Genomic DNA, 18,811 nt, shown 5'->3' with positions numbered 1-18,811 from the left:
CCCCCCCCCCCCAAATCAGGTAAGTCACTGCTCTGGTATTATAATAACAAAAAGTTGTGTGTGTGTATATAAGTATCTCCAGGGATCTAGATAAGCTGCACATTCACTGAAAAAATTAAAGCGTGTCATGATATTCATAACACAAAGAAAACTTTCTCAACTTATTTTTGCATGCTTCATTATCTGTAGACTGTAGTTCTTAGTTATGTTTGACATTCAATTTGACGACTTGTATGACGGATCCAAGATTTGTATCTCAGTGAATGGTGCTGTCATATCTTGCCAAACAGCTTTAGAACAATTTTTCTTCCAGAAATTTTTTTTTAATGTGGTTGCGAAGAAGAGAAAGATAGATTGCAGTGTGGACAGAGACCACCACCACATTGGGTTTGCACTAGCAGATCACACTTGTCTTTTTTTTCCTGGGACTACTGGTACTGGGGGCACACAATTCATTAAGGCAAGTGAAAACTTCCTTGGAATGCCTAGTTATCTGCAAGAGAGTTATGCCTTTCTTTTTTGGCTGATATCTGGCACCTCCAGGCCCTCTTAAGTTTATCATGCCTGATGCGCAGCTCCCAACAGACTTTTTCTCAAGTGCTTGGCCCCTTTTTAGACTGTGGCAAGTGTAGTACTTATTCTAAATAGCTGATGGACGTCTGCAAGGCCAATTGAATTAATATGAACAAACTAATCAATGTTGGTGTGATCAATGAGGGATTTTGTCAGGTTTTATATGGGTAGTTAGTATAAAAAGAAAGTCCAGTCTACCCCACGATTGCTACTGCATACATGTTTGGATAAAGGCTGCAGTGGGAAAGTTTTTACTGTGAGAAACTCTATTGTCAGTCCTTTGGAACCGTCTAGGCAGAGATGGCATATTTAGAAAAGGAGTCTGTGACAGAACAGGAATTTAACAGGTTTTGATTATGCTAAGATGAAATCAAAGCCAGATGCGTTTATATAAATGTATGTATGTTTACAAATGGGACACTAGTGGCGGATAAGTGCAGGGTTTTTTTCTATTCATTTTTTTCTTTTTCATTTAATTCTTTTATGCATTCAGATGTCAAGTTTCTGTCTTCTTTCTTTTATTTCTTTCTTGTTTTAAAGCCAGAACATTCTCAGTTTTATGATCTCTGATTTTCTCTTGTCTCTCTAGACTTCAAATTGAAATAAATCATCCTGGTATCTCTATTACTTTTTTCTTTGTCAATCCACGCACTCCTTGTTCCCAGGTCATGCTTTTATGGCTAACTCATGTTCACATTTGCTCCTTCTCGTATTTGTTGATGGACTTCAGAGATAATGTCCTGATTACGGGGGAGTCATGTAGCCCAAGAGATGGCTGCACTGTGTTCTTTAGCTTTCATTCGCAGTGCCGCAATGCTGGAGGATTTCCGGTCGGGGTCCATGTTTAGATCATACCCATTAATGCCAGTGCTCATGCCTGGACTCCCAAACAAGCTGCCCATGTGTGTCTGTCCCATGTGACCTCCAGGACTGGGCACGCCCAAGAAGTCAGACACTCCACTAGCAGCATGTGGATGAGGTGGCATGCAGGAAGTGACTGAGTCGCAGGGTACAACGCAGCCGGGCACCGGAGACGCCGCACTGCTGCTGCCTATCCAAGAAGGGTTCTGAATCTGCAGCAAAGACAAATGCAGAAGGTTAAGGTATAGTGTGTTTACATTCTGCAATCTCAGCATTCATAACATTAATGTGCTTATAGTCATGAGAGCATTTATCAAGTCCAACTACTCTTGTTTTGAATTATTGCAGTGGTACTCGACGTTGAGATTTATCAAGAGCTGTGAGGCATTCATCTGGTCCCATACTGAGTGGGAGCTGCTTGCCTAGTGTGGAGGAGGAATGCCTGTCTCTAGACGTTCCTTCAACACCCAGAGTAACCTCCTCTGCTGAGCGGAGGGAGCACAGAGTGAATTGATAGGGCTGTATTCTGCTCTGGGCCTGGGGAGGTGGGGGTCTGAGGGAGGGCTGTGGAGGGAGATGAAAGCCCTCTCAGGGAGATGCCCCAGATGTGAGCAAAGCTGCATTCCACAGCTGCAGGCGTGCTCCCCAAAGAGCCACCCCTGCCCTCCGACCCGGCCGCATATTCATAATAAATCCAGGAGATTCTCTGGCTCTCCTGTGAAGGCATACCGTCCTCTGCCACAGCACAGACCGGGCCTCGACATTGTGTTTCCTCAGGTCTCACAATTGTCAAAGGTACACAGATTGTTTTTCATTTAAAATTCCCAAATGTTCAACATTTAGGTTTTAAAAAGTTAACTTACTATTCATTAAGGTATGACTGTCAATAACGGTTCTCGCACATGCATTCTTAATAAAGTACTCTGACATGGTTTCCTGCACTACTATTCAGTGGTGGTGCAACATCGGTAGAAAATGTACATCATAACAGAGAAAGTGTGACCAGTTTAGTCCGAATCCTGAATGAAAAACTGGGGGTTTTTTTTTTTTTTTTTAAAGGCTAAAGATTTCCCAAATGACGCACTATATACTATGCACTTATTCTATGCACTATGTACTCAACCATCTAGTGTATAAATTATATAAGGTTATTTTGTCATCTAACATCAGAGTCTGATAATTAAAGCTACGACAATTGAGCACATGAAGTGTCCAGCATTCCAAACATCATATTTTGGGGTAATTAAGTGCATTATCTGGGCACTTGAAGTGCACTTTTCATTTTTGTAATTTTCAGTGTGAACACACTAATGACATTATTTTTTATTTATTTTAAATGTACATCCTTAATGAGCATGCATAATAATAATGAATATTCATTACTGATATTTCCTTAACTTTCAGCTATTACTGAAGATAGTTCTCTACCTGAGCGTAGTTCTCAGGCCGAGTGAGAAGGGGCAGTTCATAGGCCGTGGAAAAATGCGTCCGGACCTGCTGCATCTGTCCGAAACGCTCTCTCTTCCTCCACTTGGCTCTGCGGTTTTGGAACCACACCTGCAAGACAGACATCAGTCCTTAATCATGAGGATATCTCATTAGTAAGTGATTAAATAACCTCACATTAACTGGCCACTTGTGGTGTTACATCATAGAGAGGAAATGTTTTCTTAGTGGAGATTTATTTACACAGAGTGGTAAACATCCATCATCAGGCTTCCCATTATTACACGGTATGTACACTGATCACATTGTGTAACTCATTTGGGATCAAATGTCTAGATGCAATTTTTTTTTTTGGGTGCCTAGAGAGTCTGTCACTTGAGTTGTAAGTCTAGAGCTAATGTAGGAAACACCTCTGCTGTATTATTTTTCAGCATCTTTTCCTGGAAACAGTTCGGTGAGACCTGGCCATTGTTTGATGATGTGGGAGTTGACAGACTGTGATGGCCTCCTCTGAGTTTCTTTTCTATCAGAGCCATCAGCAGCTGCAGGGGGCAGGGAGGAGAAAGCAGGAACCCACCGGGGCCAGAGAGCTCAGAGAACAGTGTCACTCCCCCTGTTCCTCCACCACCATACGCTTGCTTTGATGGATTAGGAGTTTGCCACTCAGCTTTTAGAAAGAAAAAGGTGAATCAAAAATAAAAATGTATCATTTAATTTATCATTCTGGACCTGCATGACTTTTCTTTTTTCTTTTTTTTTTGCATGCAATGAAAGCTTTTGAGCTCACTGATGTGGAAAACATGTCTGAAACTTTATTCAAAATATCTTCTTTTGTGATCGATAGAGGAATGAAAGACACACAGGCTTGAATGACATGTGAGTGTGTAAATAATGCTATAAACTAATTAGCATTTTTGACTGAACTATTCATTTAAGAAATAGTCAGTACTAGATTTTATCTGGCGATGTGCACTTTCTTTCTCTCCCCCCCCCCCCCCCCCTTTTTTGCTTTGCTATAGAAATATGCATTGTTTCCCTGAATAGATGGTTGTTATTTGGAGACCTGGGAATTAGAGAACAAATTACACATAAAGTGATTTCTCATGGGTCGCAGTCTGAAGAGCTGCCAAAATTCCATTCTTTTAATCCCGGATCTTCGCTGTTTAGAACTATCTGTTTATTGATTTGTGTAGTGGAAAGTTTTTTTTCTTTTTTTCATACAGAGACTTTCTTTTGTCTTGCAATCTCGATTCGTCACGGAGCTTGAACTTGGATCTGGGTATGGCTCTTTGGTCAATCAGTTTGTGGTTTTTGCATCTATTGCCAGCGAGATGTCAGCCTATCTCTCAGCGTAACCTGATAGCACCTCAGCTCTGCTTGCACTTAATGTGGTGGTGGACATCAGCGTCCCTTGGCTCCACATCATATGTTTGTAGAGCTTAACTGCCTTGAGAAAAAAGAACATTTGTTTTCTGAATTGCACAGATTTTTTTCAGCAGGCATCACTCTTGTGGCTCTCCGTTTGCGTCCTTGTGTCATCGTTTGAGTGTTTTGAAATGATTCTAGTTGTTGATGCTGTCTGGGCATCTATGAATGCTAAAACGTCTGTTTAATATGCATTGTGTGCGCCATCATTTTTATTCCTGTCTTTATACTTATCTTTTTCTCAAACTGTCTTCCCCTTCATAAATCAAAGCATGGAAGTTGGGAGATTGAAAAGAAAGATGGAAGAAAGTTCAAAATGGAGTTTGTTTTCATTCTTTGTTTAATTTCCTGACTCTTAAGCTCCTGGATTTCCATATCTGACTCTCCAACCCGGTAGAGGCACGTAGACGAGTGGTGGAAATATTCCCTTATTCCTTTCATACTGATGAGCCAGTGGTGAGGTGTGTAGTATATGCTTATACCAAAAGCTCAACTATAAACCAGACTGACAGGGAGAGAGAGAGATCATAGATGGGGGGGGAGTTATTTGGGTCTTTAGTTCAGTCACAACCTTGGTCTTGCATTTTGGTTTCTTTATTTTCTGTCACTCTTTCCTTTAGTGGTTGCTGCTGAATAAGTTCAAGGCTGCCAATATTAACAAGTCAACTAATTTTGACCAGCACCTGTTCGAAACATAGCAGGAAAAGTCGCTCTTTTTTAATCTTTTGTATGTTGTCCATGCGTGCTAGTAACACAGTAATTGGTAAAGACGCTGACAGCTAAAGCAGCTTAGAGGCTTATTATGGAGCTTTATTTATGTTCCAGCACCAGGGGAGAGAGAACAGAAACACTGAACTAAACCCAGGAGAAAAGGGGAAAGAGCAGCTTTGAAGTCCAGAGTAGCTTTGAGGATTGATGGTCTGCCTCTGCTGTCACTCAAGCTCACTCTTCTACTTAAAAAAAATCATTCATTTTTAGATTTTTTTTCTTGAACCTCCAGACCTGTAATTATAGAAAAATGCATAATATTTTATTTCTATGTCTTAAGTAATTTTTATTTGGTCATCATGTCAAATGACATTTTTAGATGAAAAGGTTGACTGTATTTAAGCCTTTAACCTTTGACTAAATGTATCTAGATATATTATTATTCAATATATTAATATTATCAGATCTTTCTCTTAGAAAGGCAAAAACAAACCAAATATTTTCTGCCAATTTGTGTTTTTAGTATAGTAAACAGCAATTTACAATGCTACTTAATTGTAAGTCTGTTTTTACGCAAGTACATTTTTGTTTTTGTTTTTTAATCATTATTTTGTTTTTGTTTTTTTACTTCAATAATACAGGAGAATAAAGAAGCAACAGGAAATGATGGGGAGGAGAAGGGGGGTGGGTTCTGCAAAAGTTTTGTGCTTATTTCATGTTGCTGTAAAAAAAAAAAGCTAACATTAGCTACACATAACATTTGAGTTATGTGTAGTAAAATAGTTATCTTTCCAAAAAGATTTGACAATGCTCATTGTCCCTGAGCCATCATGGTTCTTTGGATGTTTCCAATCATTCTTTAGTTATAGTCAAAGACGTTTGCATGTATGTAGGTCATAAGCAACCCTCACCACACGAAGGAGCTTCAGGCCAGGTTCGCTCACCTACCCTTGAGAGCAGGGAGGGACACATTCTTTCTTGAGTGGGACATTAATGAAAGAAAAACAGTGTAAATCCAGGGCTTCTAAGTAAAGCGCACATTTGGGGTCGGGTAAAGGGATCTCCCGGTCTGTCTGTCGGTGCAGGAATGCAGCAGTGGTGTTGGAGGGATTATATGCAAATGTAGGGGTAGGGGTGGGGGTTGGGGTGGGTCACATAAAGGTTCTGGTTTTCTAGACCTAGGCATAGGTTAATTCAGCTGGGCTCCGAGGTTCAGGTAGAGGCTTGAGATAAAAGCAGACTCTAGACATGTCTAATCTGTAAGACCTTTTTTCCTTTATAATCTCTTGTGATGGCCAACTTTAACCACTTTTGCTCTGAATTCTCTATTTATATTTAATAATCATGGCGCTGAGTGCAATATCTCTTTGCAAGATCATCCCTCATTTTGGATTACAAAAAACTCAACTGGACTAAAATTAGTAGAGAAAGACTCATGTTCATCTAGCCTCAACGTTAAAGGTGATTTAAAACGCAGGATTGGATTTGGTAATGGATGTGTGGGGTTAAAGAGTTCACACCTGTACTCGAGCTTCTGTCAGGTCAGTTCTCAGTGCAAGTTGTTCCCGGGCGTAGACATCGGGATAGTGTGTTTTCTGAAAGACTTTCTCCAGCTCCTCTAGCTGATAGCTTGTGAAGGTGGTGCGGTTGCGTCTTTTCTTGCCCTTGTTGCTCTCTCCCTCAGCCTTGTCCAATGGAGAAGCCAACTCTGAGTTTGGCTGCTGAGGGCTTTTCACTCCTGACTCCTTTACGCTGAGGTAGCTGCCATCCATCCCTGCAGGATCACTGTTTTGGGGCAACTCAGAATCTGTCAGCCCTGTGCTGTCTTTACCTGTAGACAGAAAAAGAGACAGAGAAGGGTTATTAATTACAAAAGTGGTGTGAGGAACGCAATTCTGTCGGACTTGCCATTAGATCACCAAAACATTTATTTTATTTACATTTTATTTATTATGGGTACTTGGTGACCCCAGCGGAATGTAAAATGACAGCTGGCTCAATGGTGTTAATATGTTAAAAAAAAAATTTATGGAATTATTAGCATCTCTTCTTCCATATTCATTGTGTTCTTCACCAAAATCTCTCCAGGGGGCTGTTACGTAGGATAAGCACTTTGAAAACGAACACTTTGCAATGACTGAAGTTAGTAACATTGACAGCATTTTTGTCCAAATGACTTATTGTAATATTATATTTATATTGCAGTGGGCATTTCCTCTGGAGCTGTTTGGGATTAAGGGTGCAATGGTGATATTTCATGTTAATTAAGCCAATTTTTTTTTTTGAGAATTATCATATATCATATCCAGGGTTTGAAATTAATTAATTAGCTTACTTAAACATACCCATCACTACACAACAAATAACAGCGCGGTGGTTTCCTTTGCATTGAAACAATAGCGAAGACTCGAAAAACGATTGGAGACTCAGACACTTTGTGATCTTACTGTCCAGCTGCACTCTCCTGACTTCACGCACTTTGAACTGACCAAGAGGAAGGAGATGGCAGGATGAAAGGATTTCGTTTGAATAATATGAAATTCAGGTGTCTAAATATATTTATATATAAAGCTGTGTGATGGTCCGTGTACTTTTGCGTCCATTAGTTTTTTAAACCATGACAAAAAAAAGAAAACTAAAAGCTGTTTTAATCTATTTTTAAATGCTATGCTGAAAACCTTAATTGAAATTAGAACCGTACACACAAAATGCTGCCTGAAAAAGTAAAATATTTACTTTATTTTTAATATTTTTATTTGACTTTTTGCAACTTTATAAACATTTGAAAAATGCTCAAATTAATATAGAAAAATTTTGATTTTAACAAGTTTTCTTTGGCAAAATTAGAAGTAATGTTTCTTCCGCACGTTCAGGGGTGCGTTTCGTCAAAGCAACTATGGTCGCAAGTTCCGTCGTTACCAATAGAGTTAAATGGAACTTGCGACCATTGTTAGCTAATGATGCTTTTGGGAAACACACCCCAGTTCAGTTGAGAACTGCCGTCTCTGGAACAATGCAGAGACCAAATACAAATATGATTTTAAAATAGACATTGAAGAATCCTGGGAACTTATCGTCATAAAATTATATATTGGAATATAATTTTGTCCAGAATCAAAATTTTGTTCCAGAATCAAATCACTGAGGGTGCTTCTGAAACAGTGAGGGTGCTCTAGCCTTAATGTAGGCCTACGTCTATTTTGACATATTTTTGCCCTGTCCATTGATAGTGACATCCGCATATATGCCGCAGTCACTGGTCCTGTTAGCATGAAAAACAAAACTTCTGAATAGATTAGCCAAGAAAACGCGCAAAGAGCGCTTCCTTTATAATAATTAACAAGCTGTCACTCATTACAGTTTATCACGATATCACAAAGTTTCGTTATAATCAATGAAGCTCTACACTGCACAATGAATCTCTTATTTACATCATGCTACACTTTATTTGTTATAATGAGAGACTCCTGAGCGTGCAGCACTGAACAAAACTGTGGCGTGGAGTGGATCCTAACTTAAAACGCTTGGCCATTGCTTTCAGGAAATCAACAGAAAATGTTGGTGATTGGCCACATTGATCAGTGCTACAAAAACACGTTGAAAATAGAAACCTTTCAAGCTCTCCAGTGTTCAAACACAAATACACACTGAAGCGTTTGGAAAATATGATTCGCCAGTACCCTATTTCTACAGCTTCAACTGATGTTCTCTTGCTTTTGTTTCATTCCCTCAAGCACACCTGTAGAATCAGCCCTGGATACAGTTAATTGCAAAGAAATATGTAATGAGTATTTCATACATGTTTTTAGGCATGAAAAAGTTTTCATAAAGCAATAGGTTACTGGTAGCCACAGCAGTAGTGCGAGAGGTCGCTTATAGCGTCTGTATGCTAAAAAAAAAGCTAGAAATTAAATTTAGCATTTATATATATTAAAAAAACAAGTTTTATATAATTTCTACGGTTTTTAATGAAATACGAATTTTAGTTTGTGCCTGCTTATTCTATTTATTTTCCATGTTTCATTTCTGGGTAAAAAAAGAAAAATGAATGGACACAAAAGTACACGGACCCGGATCCCTGTGACGTAGTTAATCTGGAATGTGTGTGTGTGTGTGTGTTTGTGGCTAGTAGAAGTTATAAATGGCCGGTAACAAAAATTTAGTAGCCAAATTGGCTGGTGAGTGAATTAATTTCAAACCCATATCATATATCATATATCACATATCACATCACATATCATATCACATATAGCCTATCATATCATATATCATCATATCATATTTCATATCATACACTCATTTATAGGATATAGCCTATGTTAGATCAAGTTTTGTCATGACAAGATCTATTAACGTATATATCTATTTTTTATAATTAAATAACTAAATTCTAATTAAATTAATAATAATAATTAAAATCTGGCGTGATTGCAGTTTTTAATCTATTTTCACAGACATTTGAATAAAAATATGTAGGTTATAAAATGTGGGTGTCATGAACTAACAATGTACAATTTTTACAGCATTTTTTAATCTAGGTTAATGTATACTCTGTTGTTCATCATAAATTCATATTTGTTCAAAATACTTTAATTTTAACAATAGTAATTGTATTATCATGAATAGAAATGGACCTACATTGATATAGTCCACAATGCCTGCAATGCATCAACTTATGTTAACAAATTATACAACCCTATTGTATTTTATCTAAGCATTACCTATGTAATATTGGGCAAGGCAATGTAGTGTTGTCCTTCATAGTTCTCCAATCACAATATTTTAATTATTCCATAACTGGGTCTGTAATGAGTGTATGTGAGAACCCATGGCTTGATGTCAGACTCACAGCAGTAATGGCAGCCAGTCTCAACTCATAAATCAGCTGCTCATGTGAAACAGACACCATGGCTTTAATTGCAGACTGATAGAAAATTACAGGTTTCCCGTCCGGGTGCAATTCGAAGACTGCAGCCCGGTTTGATGAGCACAGCCTCAAACGTACATACGGTCTGTGGCAAGGGTATAATGGAGCTTGGCTCGTAATGAGGCCACACTAGCCCAGCGACAAGACTCTAGAGTGGTAATTTTCTGCGTCAAGCCACTGGAAACACACAGCAGCTCAGCTGTGAAACCCCAGTCAGCATGTCGGTCATAAATTTAGTCAGATCAATGAATGTGAGGATTCCAGTAAATTAGGTCATTTCTACAGCTCTCTCTCAGTGCTCATTACCTGTCTGTGCTCTGTGGAAGAGCTGTGCTACAAAGAACGGCATGCTGTCACAAATCATGACGCTCATAAAAATGATGGCTGTATTGGCAGACTTCCGTCTCTCTCACCGTTTCACTTACTTGGCTGCAAGGTGGTATACGGTGTAAAGCTGGATTAGAGTTCCTTTGGGAACATTCCCACTGATGTGATCCAGTGGCGACCCTGAGCTTTATGTCTTACTTTAGCTCAGCATTCATTGTTGGAAAGTTATTTTAGGTGATCCAGTGTTGAGGTGTGTTCATTTTCTAATGTGAGACTTCATTAAAACCTTCTCAGGTTTAAATTGAGGGGCAGATGGGTAAATGCTGCTGACACACATGCTTTTCTCAGAGCCATGTTGGGTAATGTACAGGGCTGGAAAAAGATATGGTGGTGCCCCTGGACACACTGATGCACAGTCTGTGAGAAAAATGATCAACAGCTCGTCACTGGGGTATAGGACCCTTAAAAGTACTCCTTCGTAATTGTCATATTAGTACCTTAAGGTATGACCATTAAGGGGATAGTACACTCAAACATAAAAAAAAATTTCATCACTTACTCTTCCTCATGTCGTTCCAAATCTGTATAACTTATTTTATTTTGTGTTCTACAGGAGAAAGAATTTTAAAATGAAATGAAAGTCAACAAGGTCTAAAGTTGTTTTGGACCCCCTTGACTTTCATTGTTTGGGCTTAAACGTTCTTCGAAATATCTTCTTTTGTGTTCCACAAAAAAAGTAAGTCATACTGGTTTCGAACAACAATAAATGGTGACAGAATAAGCACAAGCATGTAGCTTTGAAGGTACCGCCAAGCTAAAAGTATAATGTTTGAAATCTTTTTCACTCTTTCACATCTCTAAATATTTGTACGGCCCTAAACATGTATGGCCCCACCCACATGGCCAAATTTTCTATGTGTTTTTTCTGGCCCTGGTAATGTGTGCAACTAAAACATGTTGGCAAAACCATTCTTTCACTCATCAATCAAGTTATACTCTTTTAGTTGCCAATAACCATGTGAACCGTGATCAAGACAACTAATGTCTGTGGCTTTGTGAATCTTGTGTGGTGTCAATGATTTGAAAATTGACCCTGCATGGGGAAAAAACATTATCTTGATATATAACACACTCCATAAAATGGAAACAGCTTTTTATGACATTAACTTTTGGTTGAATCTCTCTCTTAAAGGGATAGTTCATCCAAACCTGTCTGACTTACTTTCTTCTGTGAAACACAAAGGAGATTCTGAAGAACATTGGGAACCAAAACCTTTTGGACATTTCTCAAAATATCTTCTTTTATGTGGCCCAGAAGAAAAAGTCATACAGTTTCTGTATGAATTAAAATTTTTGGGTTAACTATCCTGGCTTTAACTCTTGTTACTGTTCTTGACAACATAGCAGGTTGTATATGCTTCCTTTTGGTTGTCTCCCTATTTTGCCTTCTCCAGGCACCATGGGCTCAACCATGACAGACATGGAGCTAGGCCTGGGGGTATAATGGCTCCCACATTGCCTCTTTCCCAGGACTGACACATCTTGTTAAGCAAGTGGGAGCAGCGTATTTACTCAAACATAAATATTTTCAGCTTGTCCCTTCATATGCCTCACGCCTCTTGCCCCCACACGGAAAAGCTGACAGCCTGTTTGAAATCAGCGCCTAGCGATCAAAGTCTTTTGTTTATACTCTGTGTCACTGAAGGCTTTCGGCAGACCTAGAGTATTGTGACAGTTTCATAGTCCACCAAGGGTTCACCCCAGGCTCTCCGTTGCTCAAGGTGAACAGAGACTTGGCTGCCCCTGTAGCTCCACCATATGGGTGAGTAACATGACCTTCCTTCTAGGCAAGAAATCTCATGGCAAAATGTTTCTGTCAGCATAGAAAAGTTTTGAACTGGAGCTCTGAGGGGGGTGGAGGATGAAGATTGCAACAAAAGTGCAGAGCTGAACATGATCCTGCTGTTTAACCCTGTTTGTGGTGCTGTCACACAGAATTTTCACGATATCATATTTGTCTTTAGGAAAAATGTCTGCCACTGGTGACAACACCAAAAAAATCTCCTACATTGTCCAGTGAATGCAAATGAGACCATTATTTTAGCAGCACTGAAGAAATAAAGTGTTTCGAATATTATCCAAACTGACTTTCTGGCACTGCCTGCAATAGCATAAATTCAGAACAAGGAATATATTCACTGTTTTTTTGTTTTTTGCACGCATAGCTAGAGGCTAATTTTGAAACTTGGTGCAGTACCTATTACTCAGTTTGCTAGATCAAACTGAGTAATGGGTTGCCATTTTTGTAGATCTTGTATTTGTGTATACCAGTATATATGTATCCATTGCTACTGACCACAGATTTTTCTGATTATACATTACATATTTTAGATTTGTAAAAATGTTTTTGAATGTCTGATGTACACTGCCATTCAAAGGTTTGGAGTCTGTATGATTTTCTTTTTTTTTATGTATTTGAACAAAGACAAAGTCTTTTAACAAGGATAGCAAGATAGTATAAACAGTAATATCGTGATTATATTATTACATTTTAAAATAACTGTTTTCTATTTTAATATTTTTTAAAAATTAAATTTATTCCTAGGATGACAAAGCTGCATTTTAAGCAACCATTACTCCAGTCTTCAGTCTCACATGATCCTTCAGAAATCATTAGGGGCAGTCATTTAGTACCAGCTGAAAACGGGGGAACACATCAAAGTGTAATTTAACTAGCTGTAAAGCGGCAGGACATCCTCTATGCTTTTTTGCAGAATCTGATTGTTGGGGTCAGCAGCAGGCAAATAAAAGAAACACTATAAATTAGGCTACCTGGGGTCTCTGTGAAGGGTTAATGGTGAAATATGCCAAAGCCCCTGAAAAAGTTCAAAAAAATTCAAACGCATAAATAAGACATTGTTGGGCCGGATTTCATCTCTATTATGACTGAAAGCAAATTGTAAAGGAAATTAGAGAAGGCCATTTGCTCATCTAAGCTTTTTATTTTTATCTGTAATTAGGTTTGTTTTCGGTGTTTAAAATATGGATTGAATTGTAATATGCAGCTTTGTGCTCTGAAGCCAGGCCAACAGTCTGAACTTCCCTTCCGCTATCTCGAACAGAGCAGGATACTGATAAAAATATCACCACTTCTTGTAACTGATTTCAATAAGCATTACATGTTCTACATAGACATCCAATTATTATTTTTTTTTAAACAGACAAGTGTTTTCCCCCCTGTTTTTCTGTTACCTTCAGCCAGCTTATATCTTGTGAGCAGATCAATTATTGATTATGTGCTGAAAGATTAATTGGAACTGCTCTTCCTCCCACCACAAAGTAACACTTTATAATAACTTTCATTTATGAACAAACATTAATGCATAATAGGCACTTGGTAATGTACATTAGTATATTTTGAAATGTCATTACATTTAATTTCATATCAGATTTAAATATCTGTTTATAGGCCTTTATAAATCTAAATCAACAGCTGGTCTGTTAGGCATTACATCATGTTATATTAATAAAGACGTATTGAAGTTATTGTAAAGTGTTTCCTATTAAAACATCTTAACTTAAAATTAAACGAGCTAATTTTGCCATTCGCTTGTAAGGTTCTGTTTTTTGTTTTTTTCCCTGTCAAAGAGGTTTTGATTAGTTTGGGAAATAGTATTTTATTTGACAACATCTGCACAACAGACCATTATTAAATCTAATGTATGTCGGTATCTCGCTGCGTCATCCGTTTATTATGCAGCGCGTCGCCTGCAGCTGTTTGTATTCGCTCGTTATGAAAATATGAATGCGATCACAATTAGCCTACTTAATTAGTATATAAAAAGTGTTACTAATAATGCCGTTGTTGTTGTGTTGCTGCTGGTTCTGCTGCTTTTTGAATGATTTTTTTCTCTCTTCGTTGTTTTCACTAACAATAATCTTGTCATGTTCTTTAGATCTCTTTCACAATGCTGGTCCTCAAACCTTTCTGACAACTAAAGCTAAAAGATGAACACGTATTGCGGTTTGCCTCCATTAGAAATAGCCTTTTCCGGAGGACACAGATCTTAGGCCTGTAACAGACTGAGATATAGTGTGGTTAGCATATTCTTTTTGCCCTTTCTTATTGCAGCCAGTGTTGTGTGTTTTTCTGGTATCCTGAATGATTATTCTATTCTATTGTGTGTGTGTGTGTGTGTGTGTGTGTGTGTGTGTGTATATATATATATATATATATATATATATATATATATATATATATATATATATGCATTTTTTCTTACTGTTATGATATTTATTTGTAATTGTATATCGGTATGAGGCATTTTCCAACCATTTTTTTTTTTTTTTTTCCCGTAATCTTGTTGGTGTTGTTTTTGAAATATTATTACTTTGGAACATTGCAGTCTTAGAAATGGCTTTAGTGATTATAAGCCTGTTTTCTAATATTTTAAGCTCCAGACAGCTTGTTAAATTGATCAAATTCGTTTAATCTCAAACACATTAGTGTCAGTTTAAAATATGTCCATTGTTAAAACTGCATTAACTAAAACAAACATTTGCAGAAGACTTTTTATGGACACATTGAAACATTTTTCCAACCTCATTATGGGCTACCGCTACCAGCTCTTTGGCTTTCGTGTCCCTCCTATTTCCCTCTTATTTTAGTCTCTTTATTTTTATTTTATTATTTTATTTTATTTATTTATAATAAGGTTATTATTAAATAGCATGAGATAGTGATGGATATCAAAGGACGGGAACCCTGAGAAAAGTTCTCATGTATCTAATGCTGCTTCCTTTACATGTCCTCAGGGCCGTTTCCATCCACGAATAGCTTTATCTACAGATTGCTAGAACGTGTTGAAAAAGAAATTTGTGGGTTTCTTTTTTCTTTTCTTTTCTTCTTCTTTTTTTAAACATACAATTATAGAAGATGAAATAACTCTAGTTTATTACTGATGCTTTTCAGTACCCTATTGGTTAAAGAAGTGTTTTGATTTAGTATGCTAGTTCAATTTTCATTCCAAAGCCTTCGATTTTTTTACACTAACATTTTAATTAATTTATATGGCATTTTCAAATATTTTATTGAATACAGCTAATTCCTTATAATGCACATCACTTAACTTTCTTTGTGCAGGAGTACGCGCTTGCATATCTATTAGAATTGGTTTTGGTCTTGGTTTGTTAGCCTAGATGGGTTTTCATATTGGTGTACAGATCCGAGCCTGCAATCATGTCAGAGAAAATGTCAAAACACTCAATGTGCCATAGACAACTTGTAAAAGCGTATATAATTAGTTGCGTTTGCCTTCCGAAATGTGTTAATTCAACTGTCTGATTCAAAGTATTAAGTATTGTAATTCAGATTATCGCATTACATATAATTTAATTCGGTCTTCAAAGGTCAAATGTGATAGCCGGGGAGGTTATGCATCTTCCTAATTGTGTTACTGTGATAGCTGAGCTATGTTATATTGGTATTAAGTTGTGAAGTCCATTGCATTTGCTTTGTAAATATTAGCCTACAGATGGACTTTACTCTGATGTGATTATCAATATGAATAACCTGGTCTAATTGTAGCTTTTTATTGAAGGGCTTTGCAGATTATCCTGTTTTAACGGAGTCATAAAAACATGAGTATCATTGCAGATGAATGCTACGCGTACTAGAATCTGTTTGCACTTTGGCTCTGCGTTTATTTCAAGGTGGAAAATCTTGAGTTGCTTCTCTCTGCGTGCTAAGACTGTTTTACAAATGCTTCCTTTTAAACTCACCATAACACGCGATGAGTCCTCCGTTGTGTCCGCTTTCCTGCTGGAGTTTGCTGCTGTCTGGGGGAGTTTTGCAGGAGGACCTCTGCATGAAGAGGTGGTATTTGTTAAAGGTGCCTTCCCCAGCAGTGGCATCCAATGACTGGCATTCCTGCTGGAACAGGCTCCCAGATTTCTCCCCGTACGCCTGACCTTTGTTGGTCAAGAAAGCGGGGCTGTATTTGGTGTCACTCGCCTGGAATGTCCTGAAAGGGTTCGCCTGGTGATCCCTACCTTGCGGTGCAGATGGGCTATAATATGAATCCATGGATGTCATTTCGCAGTATGAAACGCACGTCTCTGCGTTCATTCCTACAAAAAAAAAAACGTTTCGGGAAGAAAAAGAAGTCCAAGCGATCCCCCCCCTTTCTTTCTTTCCTTTTTGGAGAGCAAAGCGTTCAGATACTCTTAACACTCTCTCCCTCTTCCTCATACAAAACGAATACACACATACACGCACACTCACACACGCACGCATAGACTTGTGCAGCAGCTGGCTTTGGTTATAAAATGATTCAGATGTTTTCCAGAAACGGATAGCTACCCAAAAGCTAAAAAGCCCCCTTAAAGTTAGAGGAGGAACGAAAAATGCGTCTTCTGAAGATGCAGCCCAGATCTTCTCGGTATAGACACGTCAAGACCTCTCCTCGGTTATTATGTAGATGAAATGAATGGGTGAGGTCAGACCTTTGCTAAGAAGAAAAAATGTTTTGTTGGAAATATGTGGGGGGACTTAACACATGACATTAATGTCATTAGGATATGAAATATATAACTCATTGAATGTGAAGGGCAACACGGAGGGAGCAATTTAATGGCTGATTCGCAATGCTTTTTAACTAAACTTAGTCTTGCCAACAAAGAAAACGGCTAGATCTGGGTTTATATGTTTATTGTGCATTAGCCACTTATGTGTTTTCATTGTTAGACTCTTGTGTTTTTTTTCTTTTATGTTACAAATCCTTTCTCACTTTAACTGACGTTTTTATCTTTATAAACAAGTTTGTGGTGATCATTCTGTTCTGATACCACGTTTGGCATCATATATTGCCATCGATTTAATGTAGTTTTAGTGCATTTAAATCATTTTAATTTCTATGCTATCTCTATTGACTTAGATTCAAGCCAGAGTAGAACTTGTCACTAAATTGTATTTTGACAGTCCCTTTTTTTCTCACTGCAAACATTATATCGTGTTTCATGTTGGTATCGGATCTTATTATTTGGTGTCTAACAATCAGCATAAAGTAGTATCCAAGAAAAAATGACGAATGTTGTAGCTTTCACATTTTTCTCATTCTAATTCTATAATAATCCTTGCTAAAAAAAAAACATGTTGCCCATTATGACGTGTTCATAATGTATTTGGTCTAGTGGCTGTAAAAAAATTATGACGTTGCAGCACTTTTTTGTCATATAATTATGCAATTTTTTTTCTCTTCGGCAACCGTCAGTCGGGGGTACATAAAAAAAAAAATGGAGAAAAAGTGATGATACTAAATATCCGATGCTCACTCCTGCCATCAATCGAACATTAGCAACACTAATAGTTTACTAATGTAAACTAATGTGACCTTTGCAGGTTCTTAATTTGATCCTAAATTAGAGATTATTAAAACACTGTTAATCCGAAACCACAGTAGACAGAAGAATGGTTTCCAGGTTCCGAGGCCTATTCATGGTCAGGATATTTTTGGTTTATGAGATGTCTTTTAATTTGTATGCAGCAACCAAAATTTTTTATAAGGCCTGCTAAGTTTCTTTATCCAGATTTCTTTCAGCAACAACAAGCTATTCGAGCCAGCCTTTTAAATTGGTTAGGTAACGATGCGAGTAAACAGCATGTGACATCTAATTTATTGTAAGATTTTGCAGTTGCTTTAATGTCTGTAAGTAGCCTACGACATCATGCATAATAACTAAATAACTCAAGAGACGGTGATAGCGTAGTCCTATGGTAAAGCAGGCCTGCATTAATTTAGAATATGAAAAGCAGAGGGGAAGCCTGGGCAAGATAGCAAATCTGGCTAAACTACACATCCTAAACATATCCAGCAATGTCAGTACGCAGGGCCATGTCTGATGCCGAACTGATTCAGCAAAGTGAAACTGAGTAATTCGTTAAAAATGCATTTTATTTTCTTCTCAGCAACCTGTGTCCAATATTATTAAAATATAGATATTGTTTGTTTTGCTTCTGTTATTTTTGTATTTATTATTATTATCGTGTGATGGCTTAATTAAAATATTATTTTTGGCGTCTTCATTTTTAAGCGATCTACATTAGTGTTTGTATTCGGTGGCATTAAAAAGCAGCACTTTTTAGCTGAGAACGTTATTGAGGGGAAATGAAGAGCGTCATAAAACAGTGTCAGCAAAAGCTGCGTTCCTTAATCAAATTCAATAGAGCATTTATTTCTGGTTCTGCATTGAAGTTCTCTCGTAGACCAATCCTTCCGCTATCAATGAACGAACTAAAAAAAGAAGTGATCATTGTGTCTGCCGCAACCAAATCCTTGAAGGAAATACGAGCTTAATTGGATTTCTGCAATGAGTTGGTTGCTTGCATTGTAACAATATCGAGACGAGTATTTCTACTGCTAATTACCCCAGCTGTCTGCCGTTGATAATAAAACATTGACTATTTTTTATTGTAATGTTTATGGGTTCAGCGCTGATTTACAGTTAAGCTTTAATGTGTGTGATTATCTGTATAAACAAGACATT

The 18,811-nt window shown here is 37.7% G+C and overlaps 1 protein-coding gene and 1 long non-coding RNA gene across 2 annotated transcripts; one reads left to right on the top strand and one right to left on the bottom strand.

Annotated features, from left to right (window-relative positions):
- On the bottom strand, positions 1-16,691 carry LOC107593440 (homeobox protein aristaless-like 4). Its single transcript, XM_016283169.1, has 4 exons — positions 16,049-16,691; positions 6,534-6,844; positions 2,863-2,991; positions 1-1,646 (listed from the first exon to the last, which is right to left on the bottom strand). Exons 1-4 carry the CDS (start codon positions 16,560-16,562, stop codon positions 1,329-1,331), a joined length of 1,272 nt encoding a protein of 423 aa, XP_016138655.1. The 5' UTR covers positions 16,563-16,691; the 3' UTR covers positions 1-1,328.
- Positions 1,564-2,914, top strand: LOC107593447 (uncharacterized). The gene is made up of 3 exons (XR_001610086.1): positions 1,564-1,676; positions 1,783-2,229; positions 2,839-2,914. It is a non-coding gene; the product is annotated as an uncharacterized lncRNA (long non-coding RNA).
- Positions 16,692-18,811: the final 2,120 nt, after the last annotated feature.

The sequence above is a fragment of the Sinocyclocheilus grahami genome, unplaced genomic scaffold (genome assembly GCF_001515645.1).
Source record: "Sinocyclocheilus grahami isolate Dianchi unplaced genomic scaffold, SAMN03320097.WGS_v1.1 scaffold10.1, whole genome shotgun sequence".
Taxonomy (NCBI): domain Eukaryota; kingdom Metazoa; phylum Chordata; class Actinopteri; order Cypriniformes; family Cyprinidae; genus Sinocyclocheilus; species Sinocyclocheilus grahami.
Note: the sequence above shows the minus strand (reverse complement) of the source record. Positions and strands in the feature narration are given on the sequence as shown.

What these genes read in the sequence shown, in the direction of transcription:
- LOC107593440 (XM_016283169.1), bottom strand. Translation starts at nt 16,562, where the DNA reads ATGCGTGCGTGTGTGAGTGTGCGTGTATGTGTGTATTCGTTTTGTATG. An exon ending in AGGACTCATCGCGTGTTATG is followed by an intron (nt 6,845 to 16,048) that starts GTGAGTTTAAAA and finishes TTCTGTCTACAG; the next exon opens with GTAAAGACAGCACAGGGCTG. An exon ending in GGCCTGAGAACTACGCTCAG is followed by an intron (nt 1,647 to 2,862) that starts GTAGAGAACTAT and finishes TCTTTGCTGCAG; the next exon opens with ATTCAGAACCCTTCTTGGAT.